This window comes from Vigna unguiculata, chromosome 5 (genome assembly GCF_037176805.1).
Source record: "Vigna unguiculata cultivar grain cowpea cultivar isolate G323 ecotype 2 chromosome 5, ASM3717680v1, whole genome shotgun sequence".
NCBI lineage: Eukaryota > Viridiplantae > Streptophyta > Magnoliopsida > Fabales > Fabaceae > Vigna > Vigna unguiculata.
The window spans coordinates 50,120,870-50,133,233 of NC_140796.1; the positions used below are offsets into that span (position 1 = coordinate 50,120,870).

The 12,364-nt window shown below is 27.5% G+C and overlaps 2 protein-coding genes across 3 annotated transcripts; both read left to right on the forward strand.

Annotated features, from left to right (window-relative positions):
• The first annotated feature begins 1,169 nt into the window (after window positions 1-1,169).
• LOC114183770 (uncharacterized) lies at window positions 1,170-4,969 on the forward strand. Its single transcript, XM_028070898.2, has 8 exons — window positions 1,170-1,310; window positions 1,403-1,504; window positions 1,903-2,004; window positions 2,166-2,315; window positions 3,050-3,123; window positions 3,316-3,434; window positions 4,090-4,173; window positions 4,593-4,969. The coding sequence occupies exons 3-8, from the start codon at window positions 1,998-2,000 to the stop codon at window positions 4,645-4,647; spliced, it is 489 nt and encodes a 162-aa protein (XP_027926699.2). The 5' UTR covers window positions 1,170-1,310; window positions 1,403-1,504; window positions 1,903-1,997; the 3' UTR covers window positions 4,648-4,969.
• Window positions 1,213-10,972, forward strand: LOC114183481 (large ribosomal subunit protein P2B-like). Of its 2 annotated transcripts, none has more exons than XM_085673262.1 (4): window positions 1,213-1,310; window positions 9,824-9,913; window positions 10,449-10,675; window positions 10,767-10,972. In XM_085673262.1, exons 2-4 carry the CDS (start codon window positions 9,826-9,828, stop codon window positions 10,791-10,793), a joined length of 342 nt encoding a protein of 113 aa, XP_085529388.1. In that variant the 5' UTR covers window positions 1,213-1,310; window positions 9,824-9,825; the 3' UTR covers window positions 10,794-10,972. The 2 variants fall into 2 exon arrangements, with proteins under 2 accessions (XP_085529388.1, XP_027926311.1); XM_028070510.2 differs by lacking the exon at window positions 1,213-1,310 and adding an exon at window positions 9,576-9,713.
• Window positions 10,973-12,364: the final 1,392 nt, after the last annotated feature.

Genomic DNA, 12,364 nt, shown 5'->3' on the forward strand with positions numbered 1-12,364 from the left:
AAGAAATATAAAACATGGGATTATAATATAAATAATTATTTGTTGAAATTAAGGATGTCAAAAAAATCCGTATTCACGGATATTTATGGGTGAAACTCGTAACGGGGTAGAAAATGAATATTGTAAATAGGTACCTGAAAAACTGGTATAAGTATTTTTAATATCCGCAAGTTGACGAGACGATGAGTATCATAATATCTATACTCTACTTTAAATTAAAAATAAATAAAAACATATGATTAAAATATTAATATATTGATTTTGAATGAGTTACTTTTTTTATCAATTAGTTTAAAAAATTCATTTATTTGTAAACTGTCATTCAACACTATTTAAATAGGTTATTGGACTCTGTTTAAAATTTATGAATGTTATATATTGTATTTTATTTGAATTTACGATTAAACTATGTTGTCAAATATTTATTTTTATTTTTTTGTAAATACCCGCAGTATTCGTCCGTGTATATTAAAAAATTATGCGGGTACTCGCATAACGAATATCCAACGGATATGGGTACGAGATACAGAACACATATTTATCCAGTGGATAGAGTACAGAAAAACTACTACCCATACCCATATCCTACCCGCCTTGTCCACATCCTAATTTAAACTTAAACTAAATAATTAAAATAATATATTTAGTTATATTTATAGTTACTATTGACGAATTTTACTTTTGGTTGTTGCATTTTTTTTATTCCTTAAAAATAATGTAATTGATTTTAACTTTTATAGAATTTTGATATTTTAAATTTTCATTTCTCTAATTTTAATTCTTTAAAATTTAAAATTAATATCTTTGGTACGTGAAGTTTTGTAGATGAGAAAAAAATGTTTTAGAATTTATTTATTTTTTAAGCATGAGACGTTTAGATTACACCTCCTACCACGAATATTATAGAGATAGTATACAAAATTTTAGTTCGTTTCTTGAGAAATGAAAGCAAAAATCTGTTACAAAAAGAAAAGAATCACTAGTTTTATAGGACTTCAAACATATGTATGTAGCATAAAAAAGAGAAAGAAATATCTAAAGAATAAAAAAATTAAAATTTACAGAGAACAATACTAAATCTTATTTTTATATAATAATGTAGAATGTAGAATTATGTTTTATCTTTTTTTTTTTTTTTAAGAATCTTTTTACTTAATTGTTAATAGGGGCATTACTGGAAATAAGAAAGATGGAACCGCAAGAAGTGAAAACCCTAGTTATATATTAGGTTTCCGCTCTTCACTTCTGCGCCTCTCGCTCTGCTCAAACCCTAATCCCAAGCTCAGAAGCGAAATCACGTAATTCAGAAAGTGGGTTTTCCCTCTCTCGCACCCAATCTAATTTTGCACGTGTTGTGTTGTGCTATGTTGTTGATCTGTGTTACTGCTCAACCCTTCTCCAGACCTCCACCAGCCCAATTCAGGAAGACTTGTGCTGATGCCAGCCATCAAACTTCTTCTGCGATTGCAACTCGCCGGTGGCATCGCCTTCTCCTCCGATTCCGGTGCGTGCTCCGATTTCACTTTTCTCACTTAAGAATTTTGTGTCATTATCATTAGAAGTTATATGTGCCCATAAGGTGTTTGTAGAAATGTTGAAACAAAGTCCGTAAGGGTGAAATACTTGCCAAGTAGTTTGGTATATTTAAAAAAAAAAATTAATCACATTACTTGGTTTGTTTCTTTCTTTTTCACTCACCACTTATTCCTGCATTCACCTCCATTAGCTTGTGAATTAAATTTAAAAAGATAGGCACACTTACGAAGGAAAACAATCGTGAAGGCCACAGGAAACCCATCAACCGTTCCCTTGTACAGCCTTAGCTCACCGATCACCACTAGCCAACCAATAGCAATACGAACTATACTATTATATTGTAATTCGTGCTTATTTTTGTTTCAGCTGTCGTGTCTTGTGAGCTGCTATAGAAAAGAAAAAGAACAGAAAAAAACAGAATTGTTGTGGTTTCTTTGCGGAAGGATTACCATAAAGCAACCATGGATGGTACGTCATCTCTTGCATACTGACTATATTGTCTTTACTGGCATGTTAAATTGTTTTGCTTTAGATCACATTCCTTACAATAAAAAACTTGAAATAAAAAATGAAAAGTTTCAAATGTTTGGAAGATGAATAATGCTGATAAACTTGTGTGTGGGGTTCAGTTGATTCGCAGCCAACGATGGATGAAACAATTTTGGTTGGTGATGATTTAATGACTGGTCCTCCATCGCCTGTAGTCCCACCGGAAATAGCCTCCTATGTACTCCAAGGTGTTGATTTGTGTGATGGACTTCTCAGGAATCTATTTCTCTGTAAGTCTCGTTTTCATTAAGCAGGTGCAACTGTTCTTTCCCTTAATTCCTTTGCTTGCATAAAATCAGGGAACAATTTATTAGGCATCTTTGGTATTTGTTTTGGGTTGTTAGTTTGTTTTTTATATAGTTTTTAGTTGTATTTCTGTTTTTCTTCTTGCGGTATAGTATGTATATATAAACCTTTCCTTTAAGTGAATAAATGTAGTGAATTCTTCTGTCTGAATTCTAATACAGTTGTATAGAGAAGGAAGAACGTCTAAAATCCTGATAATTAATGTGTATAAAAAGTAAGGAAATTAACGGCGCAAAAAGAAAATAAGACTAATTTATTTATATACTTGTTTTTTTTTCTAGTTTAATTATAGTAACATATTGTATTCTGGAAATTGTATCATAAGATTTACTTTTAAGAAAAATAAGCCCTTGGATCTACGTGTTTATTTTCATTTGATAATTCTAAGTAGATGCAATGACATGCATTAAGCAGTTATTTTGCTTTGTTTGTAATTAGGATTAGGGTTATGTAGGGACATGAGTCACTTGATTTTTCCGACTTTACTTGTAAAAAGAGTGGTTACACTATTTTTGTATGACCAGATTGGAGAAGTTAAAGGATTAACTTCAACAAGGTTCAGCAATAGTGCAATATGTTAACGAGATCATTGTTTTTAATATTAGATGTTTGTCTATTCCAGCCTTTTTTTATCTGAACGTTTTATGAGCTTTTTCAGGCTTGCAAATCAATGACATTGAACCGTTTTGTCAAGACCAAATTGCTTTATATAAGGAATGTGCTGAACGAAGGGTGAGACCATTGTTATCATATATCATTTATGAATATCCGTTTATTTCTCTTCCTCCTTACTCCATCTCTTCCATTTTACCACTAAATCATATGTAATCTTCTTTGAATGATCTTTAATATGTGACAATTCAGTTTGTTAGATTATCTTCACCTTTACTTTTTTTTTTGGGAAAAAAAATAAATAAACCACAGGATAAGGAGATACGGAAGCGACTTCAAGATAGTGAATTGAAGTTGGGTTTATCAATGCCTCTAGATGAAGCCAAGGGGAGGGCCTCTCAGCTTGAGGCAGAAGTTACATCATTGGAGAGGTATGTTCAAGTAGTCCTATAATGTGGTTTATTGTCTAGAATGTTTCTTTGATTTAATATATCCTAAAGGAGCATAAAGCAAGCTTTTAATAAATCGTTGAAGAATGATTTTTCCCAAGATTTCAAACTACGGAAACTCCAGCTTCTGTAGGCATGATTATCTTTTATAACTAACATTTATTTTAAGGAAGGTGCTGCTGTATCTTACTCTTTTAAAGATATTACTGTACTTATCCCAAAATTTATGATGGTAGAGAAGAATATTTGTTCTTATTTGAACTTCTAATATCTATTTAAAAAATAAATCAAAATCTGGGACTAAAGTACATAATTTATTTTATTGAAGTTGGTAGTGAATTTGCATAATATAAACTCTCTTTAGGCTCTAATAACTAGAAACTAAATTCATAAGGGCTCTTGGATTGCCTTATATACATCTATTGGTTGACCTTATATACTTCTATTGGTTGACCTTATATACTTCTATTGGTTGACCTTATATACTTCTATTGGTTGACCTTATTTCCTCACTTTGACACTCAAACTTTTGATAATATTTGTGTATTGGATATCGTGTGACATTTGGGTGTGTGAATGTGATGTTTAGAATTTTCAATCTGTAGAAATCTTATGTACCTTGGTTTCATATGTATAGGCGCCTAATTCTTGCTAGTGGAGTTGAGGGCATTGAAGGTTTCCGCCAAAGATGGAGCCTACATGGCCGCCTTACTGATTCCAAGTAAGGTTTATAATCCATAATTGTGTTTTTGTGACACGTCACTTGATTGCCAATATTTTTATCTTGTGTCCATACATGAAAAGCCTTTGTCATTTTATCTGTAATTCAAGTGAACCGGTGTTCTAGGCTATCCAGGTGTGCAGTTTGGATGGTCCAGAATACCGGTGTGCATGAATTACAATATCAATTTTTAAATATCTTTTCATCAAATTTTTGCTGTCAAGTACGGTTACTGGATTATTAAATGATTTTGACCTGCCCTTACCGTGTAAATATCCTTATGAAACTATAGCAGTAGTCTGATTAGTGGATTCAGGGCTTCGCAGTTGTGCAGTGGTCTTGGTATTTGTTAATGCCCTTCTTTCGTTAATTGTTTTATTTTCTTGTCCTTGATTTCTGGTAATGTAAAATTTATGCAGAAATAGGTTGCAGTTCTTAAAGCAGGGCATAGATAGCAGAAAAAATAAGGATTAGTCCATTGGAGAATCAACTACCAAAAATTGACTCTTGATGTGAAGATTGCACCGGCATGAGGATTGCACCATGTTTTGTTTGTCCTCCCAATACTTAAAGTTTCAACTTTTCTAATATTCCAAGTGATAAATCAACCAAGAGTTTGGGATTTTAAGTCTGTATTCTGCATTTACAGAGATCGACTGATAAAATATTGGATTTGACCATTGTTGTGTTTGCTAGGAGTGTTAATTAGTTGGATCAATTCGACCAACCTATGAATGTAAAACAGATGAATTGAATTGGTTCAAATGGTTTAGATATTGCATTTGCAATCTACAAATCCTTTATATTTGAATAAAACAAATGGTATATTTTATATTAATTATTATGCATCATGTTTTTGCTGGTCTAAGTTAATTAAGATACAAAAATTTTATATCTTCAAATGATAAAACAATGAGCTGAGTTTTTTTTCTTAAAAAAAAAAAGCATGCATTTTTTTCTTTTTCTTAAGTGATAATTTGATATATTTGCATACAATTGAATTTAATTGATTGAATATGATAAATTTAGTTTAGATATCTTAAAATCTAATTCATAGAAAATTTGTTTATTTGAATATTAATTAATATTATTAAATACTAGTGAAAATACATGTCAAATGTGTAGTTTTTTTTATCGTAGACTAGCATAAACACATGCGTTATCTGTGTATGCATTTTTTAATGTGTGATATTATATTAGTAGGTGATAATATATAAAAAAAAAATATTTATTAAAAATAAAATGAAATATATCAAAAAAATAAAAAAATTAACCGTTGATAAATAAAAAAGAAGAGAAAAAGTACAGATAGACCGTTTTATAAAATATTTGTAAAAGTAATGGTCAATTTTCAAAAATTTAATAAATAATTTTATTTTAAAGGATAAAATTGGTATTTTAAAATGTGGACACAAATAAGGAAATCATCTTTATATATTGTTATAGATAATTGTTTTAATTAAAAAAAAAGGAATTAAATTTAAATAAATATAAATTTAAAAGAATAAAATGATAAAATAATTAAATTAATAGTCATTAAAAAAAGTGAAAATATAACTATTTTAATTTTACTTAAGGATAAAATTAGAAAGAAAAAAAAAGTGTATAAAAGAATGATATTAGCACATGACATCTCTTTATATATAATATATGTATTGAAGGTATCTTAAAATTATTTTAAAGTTATAAATGATGGTTGAGTAAACCTTTAATACTCTTTACTGGAGTTGAAGATATTTAATTTCTTAAATCATACGGAACAATGTTATGTGCAAAACTTGTGTTTATATTTGAAAGAAAGTTGTCAAGTTATCAAAGGAAACATGTAAAATATCTATTAAGTTCTTACTTTATCTCGTCATTTTAATTACTTCTATATGCATATTACAAAAGATAACAAATTACAAAATAATATGAAAATAAAAATAAGGTCAAAGAATTCATTACACTCTTGAAAGGTTCTCTTTGCTTTTTATGTTGTGTTGTGCAGAAAGATGGTCTCGTTCTCTAGACATTTTCTACAAAATATCATTATTTCTTAAATGTTGTCTTATACAAGATATTCAAATATTCTAAAAATGGTCATAATCTATTATTATTAACAACGGATGAACAATCACATGTGGAATGGGCTTCTCCAAGGTCCAATTACCTTTCTTAAATTGTTTCTTGTTTGAGTTGTTGACAGAATCATCCAAAGAGGGAAAGACAGATCATGAACCCATGGTCTGTAAATAAATAATGAAAGAAAGTATTTGATATAATGAGAATTACATTTCAAAAGTTTTTTATAAAGCAATTTTATGTTTTAACTAAAAATATTGTGTAAATAAAAAATAAAAAATATCAAATAATAAGATTGTTAAAATACAAAAAAGTTATATAATTATTTATTTTATTTAAAAAAAACTACATGAATAATAACAGTTTTATGTGTCATTGGATTTGGTTTTGCAAAAATTACATCATTTTTAACTATCATTATTTTTTTTAAATGTTATTTTATAACGTGTATAAAATGGTGAGTGATGCGACATTTTTTTTTAAATCCTCGTATCATGTTTTATGGCGTCAAAATTTATGACATTTTTTATTTGTTTGTATGTTATTGTTGATCGATTATTTTATAAAATGCAATAAAAGAGGAAGAGCGTACCTTAATTTTATTTAACTGATTCAATAAATAATACTTCACATGAATGCGGTTTAGATTGCTTTAACAAATTAATAATCTCCACCAAACATTGACGATAACTCAAATGTAAATTTTGATTTTTGCATTTTGTATCTTCTCGATTGTTCATCATTTACATTAAAACAAATATTTAATGCTTTTTTAGAAAATAAAGAATTTATTATATAATCAATTATTGAAAATATTTATTTAATATTTTTTATTTAAATTAGTTTTTATAAAGTATTTTTGTTTTTAAAATATTTTTTAATTTTAAAATTAGAAAATATTTTATATTTTATACTCTGTTACATCATATATATATATATATATATATATATATATATATATATATATATATATATATATATATATATATATATATATATATATATATATATATATATATATATATATATAAAGAGTATATGAATAAATAGAATCACAAGTTTCTCTATATAACATATCTATTTATATTTCATAATTTTTAAAATTCTCAAATACTCATAATATTTTATACTATTTTATATTATAATTATATAACACTTTAAATTAATATTTCATACTATTTCATATGGTAATTATATAACACTTGAAATTCTATAAGTTTGCATTTTAAATTCACATCAAACTTTTCATATCAAAATACAAAGTTAAATAAATATTTATTGTACACAAATAATGACTACAACTTACACATCTTTTAAAGTAATTATAAGAATTATTTTTAAATTACTCTTATGTAGAGGCATGCTTTAAGTACTGTTAACTTAAGTTCTAACTTTTATTTAGTTATCCTTTCAAATTATATAACTTTTTGTTATAATTTTGATAGAAAATTTTATATATATATATATATATATATATATATATATGATACACATTAATATAATATTTTTTTAATTAAGTAATGATGTAAAAATCATGGAAAAGTCTGACAACCTGCTTATATGATTTATTAACCTCGTAATTACAGGGAAGTCCATAATACAAGGAATGATATATAAATTTACCAAACTATTGAATAGAAAAATATTTCTTCTTTTATCATATTTTCAAAATATAATCTTATATATAATTTAGCTAATTATGTATTGTGGGATTTTATTTAGTTTTTTTAATACTCATATAAGGTTGTTTATTTATTTTTCTTATCTTTATTTTCTATCGTTTTTTATATTTAATTAAAATAAAATTATAATATTTTCAAAATAAATTATTAATATTTAAAATAGTATTATCTCAAAATATAAATTATTTATTATAAATATAAAATATAATTTATATGTTTACAATATTTTAAAAAAACTTTTAATTACAACATAATTGTATATTTAGACATATATTTTATTTTAGAATTTTAATTTTCTAAAATAAGTCCCGTCGTGTGCATTACTAAGTCTAAAATACTAGTTATGTATCATTCAATCACTCTATATATGATGTTAGTGTTGTTTGAATCAAAATCGCATTTGCAAATACTAAATTTATTAAACAAACCATTTTATCAGTATTTTATGTTTATTTCAAATAAAATAAAAATAGAAACTTACTTTACAAAGTTAATCGTAAAGAAATATAAAACATGGGATTATAATATAAATAATTATTTGTTGAAACTAAGGATGTCAAAAAAATCCGTACTCACAGGTATTTATGGGTGAAACTCGTAACGGGATAGAAAATGAATATTGTAAATAGGTACCCGAAAAATGTGTATAAGTATTTTTAATACCCGCAGGTTGACAAGACGACGAGTATCATAATATCTATACTCTACTTTAAATTAAAAATAAATAAAAAATATGATTAAAATATTAATATATTGATTTTGAATGAGTTATTTTTTTATTAATTAGTTTAAAAAAATTCATTTATTTGTAAACTGTCATTCAACACTATTTAAATAGGTTATTTGGACTCTGTTTAAAATTTATGAATGTTATATATTGTATTTTATTTGAATTTACGATTAAAATATGTTGTCAAATATTTATTTTTATTTTTTTGTAAATACCCGCAGTATCCATCCGTATATATTAAAAAATTATGCGGGTACCCGCATAACAGATATTCTACGGGATACAGAACACATATTTATCTAGTAGATAGAATACAGAAAAACTACTATCCATATTCATATCCTACCCGCCTTGTCGACATTCTAATTTAAACTTAAACTAAATAATTAAAATAATATATTTAGTTATATTTATAGTTACTATCGAATTTTACTCTTGGTTGTTGCATTTTTTTTATTCCTTAAAAATAATGTAATTGATTTTAACTTTTATAGAATTTTGATATTTTAAATTTTCATTTCTCTAATTTTAATTCTTTAAAATTTAAAATTAATATCTTTGGTACGTGAAGTTTTGTAGATGAGAAAAAAATGTTTTAGAATTTATTTATTTTTTAAGCATGAGACGTTTAGATTACACCTCCTACCACGAATATTACAGAGATAGTATACAAAATTTTAGTTCGTTTCTTGAGAAATGAAAGCAAAAATCTGTTACAAAAAGAAAAGAATCACTAGTTTTATAGGACTTCAAACATATGTATGTAGCATAAAAAAGAGAAAGAAATATCTAAAGAATAAAAAAATTAAAATTTACAGAGAACAATACTAAATCTTATTTTTATAGAATAATGTAGAATGTAGAATTATGTTTTATCTTTTTTTTTTTTTTTAAGAATCTTTTTACTTAATTGTTAATAGGGGCATTACTGGAAATAAGAAAGATGGAACCGCAAGAAGTGAAAACCCTAGTTATATATTAGGTTTCCGCTCTTCACTTCTGCGCCTCTCGCTCTGCTCAAACCCTAACCCCAAGCTCAGAAGCGAAATCACGTAATTCAGAAAGTGGGTTTTCCCTCTCTCGCACCCAATATAATTTTGCACGTGTTGTGTTGTGCTATGTTGTTGATCTGTGTTACTAACAAATGTAATGTGTTTTGTGATTTTGAATTCAGATATGAAGGTTGTGGGTGCATATTTGCTTGCAGTGTTGGGAGGGAACCCAGACCCTTCTGCAAGTGATATCAAACACATCCTTGGTGCAGGTATTTTTCTCAGTCCCAATTTTTCATTCCTTTTTACTTTTACACTATCTTTTATCATTTTTCACTCGCCGTAGTTGTTTTATGCTTTATTTTCATCTACCACAGTGGTTTTTTATCAATATTATTACTTTTAATTGTTGTTATTGGGATTGTTTTCTGCGATGGTTGAATCCAGTAATTTTTACTCTTGGTCGCTAGATTTATGATGTGGATTTGCAATGTCACAAATTTCTGTATTCAATACTAGAATGTTGCTAAAGGGTTTTTCTTTTTCAATCTTAAGGTTAGTGTTGTTTGGTTTGTAGAATTAGTTATCAGAATACTGAAATCATACTATGAGATGCAATGTCACATTATTTGTATTGAAGATTAGAACGTTGAGATTTTTTTTTTTTTACTAATTTGAAGTTTAGTGTGATTTGGTTTTTGGAATTAACCAGGGAATGACTATGAGAATGCAATATTTTGTTTAATGTTTGGTGATTCCTATATAGTTGTGCAATACTGACTATGAATATTCTTTCCAATGTTTTAGTTGGAGCTGAAGCTGATGATGAGTTGATTAAATTGCTCTTGACTGAAGTTAAGGGCAAAGACTTCAACGAGCTACTCGCCAGCGGAAGGGAAAAGATGTCTGCTGTGTCTGGCGGTGGTGGTGCGGTGGCTGTTGCTGCTGCGCCAGCTGCCGGTGGCGGTGGTGCCGCACCTGCCGCTGAAGCAAAGGAAGAGAAGAAAGTGGAAGAGAAGGAGGAGTCCGATGATGTAAGTTTTAAACTTGTGTCTCTAATTTCGTTTGTTTGATAAATTATAGTTCTCTTCTGATAAATGTGTTTTTACTTTCTTTGATTCGCAGGATATGGGTTTCAGTTTGTTTGACTAAAAGGTCTGAGGTGTTTTTATGTCTTACATTTGCTGTTCCATTTAGTATTTTAGCTCAATCCCAAGGTTTTGTTACTCGAGTTACATATTGTTTTAGGTTTTTGAGATTTGCCTTTTCACATTGGAGACAATGTAATGTTATCAAACTGTCTGATATAATTTAGTAACGTTTGGATTTAATTTGTTTGATCGGTTATTAAGTTGAACATTATCTTGTTTCTTCATATGAAAATAACTTGATGTTATTTAGAAAAAGGAACTCATAAGTATGTTTATTTAAACTTTTAAAAGCGACAAGAACCTGAAAATATAATCAATTTTGACTATGTTTTCTATCATCTAAGGAAAATCTGAAGTTAGAATACTAAGGAATATCTGAGGTAAAATCACTTGTTTACACCTTAAAATCGTGTTTTTCAATGGGTACTCGTAATTATGTTCTTGCTTATGTTGATTACCAAATTTAATCATTTGAATTACCTATTGAAATAGATTAGCAGCAGGGTAGAATTTAAGTATGAGTTGTCCATCGGCCTCGTACTAGTTCCTTTTGTTAATCAATCTTGGTGATATAATGATCAATTATTTATTCTTTTCATTAACCAATGAAATGATGCTTTCTATAATTCCCCTGTAACCATGTTTTTTCACATTTAACTATTCGCACTTAGGTATCATTCTTCTCAAAAGAAGTTGCCTAGAAATTGTTGTAGTATGGTTACAAATTATAATTGCGTTTTTAACTTCATTTTCCTCGAGTCCCTGAGGAAAGGAAAAAGGATGTATATCTTCGTTAATTAAAATTTAAAATAACTCTGCTTACGAAATTAAATTTTGAAGTTGGTATGAAATCTTTTGATAGAATGTTTTTTTTATGAAGATTTATTTTACTCTTTTCCTGGAAATGTTTTAAGTTTGCTTTATCCGGAATTTCTGTTATCTGTCATAGTTCCTGTTCTATACATCGCATTACCAGATAAAAAGTTTGTTTAAGATCTTCCAGTGGTATTATATTTTTGTATATGTAGTTGTCAGTATTTGAGAAGTAATAAACCTTTTTTATTGTTGCCATTTTCATTATCATAGGTCACTGTTTAACCATTACCATACGCGTATTTATATTAGTTGATTCCTTTAGGGCCTAATCACTATCTGCTTTTTAGTTTTAATATTATTGTTTAAAACTAAAATCAACTTGAATTGAATGTATCATCATTCGAAAATAAAATTAAAATTGACCATTTTAAAAGTAAGTTTCAATTGAGAGGGCAGAATATCTCAACTTCAAATTGTAAAACAAAGAGAGAAGGGAGAATATCTTGGCGATCCGGAGTACTACTATTTCGAACCGTAAGTGTATAGCATTTACTCCCTAAAAGCTATAATTTTTGTAAAGCTAAACATTTAGTGTCATTTTATGGCTCTCAACGCATATCACTTAGGAAGTTTATTTTTTTTAATACTGATGTTGATGTTATTGGTATTGGTATTTTAAACATTTAAGGATTTTATTTAGGCATCAAAAATAGTTTTAGGCTATGGATTCATTTAAAAAACATTCAACCTAAATTG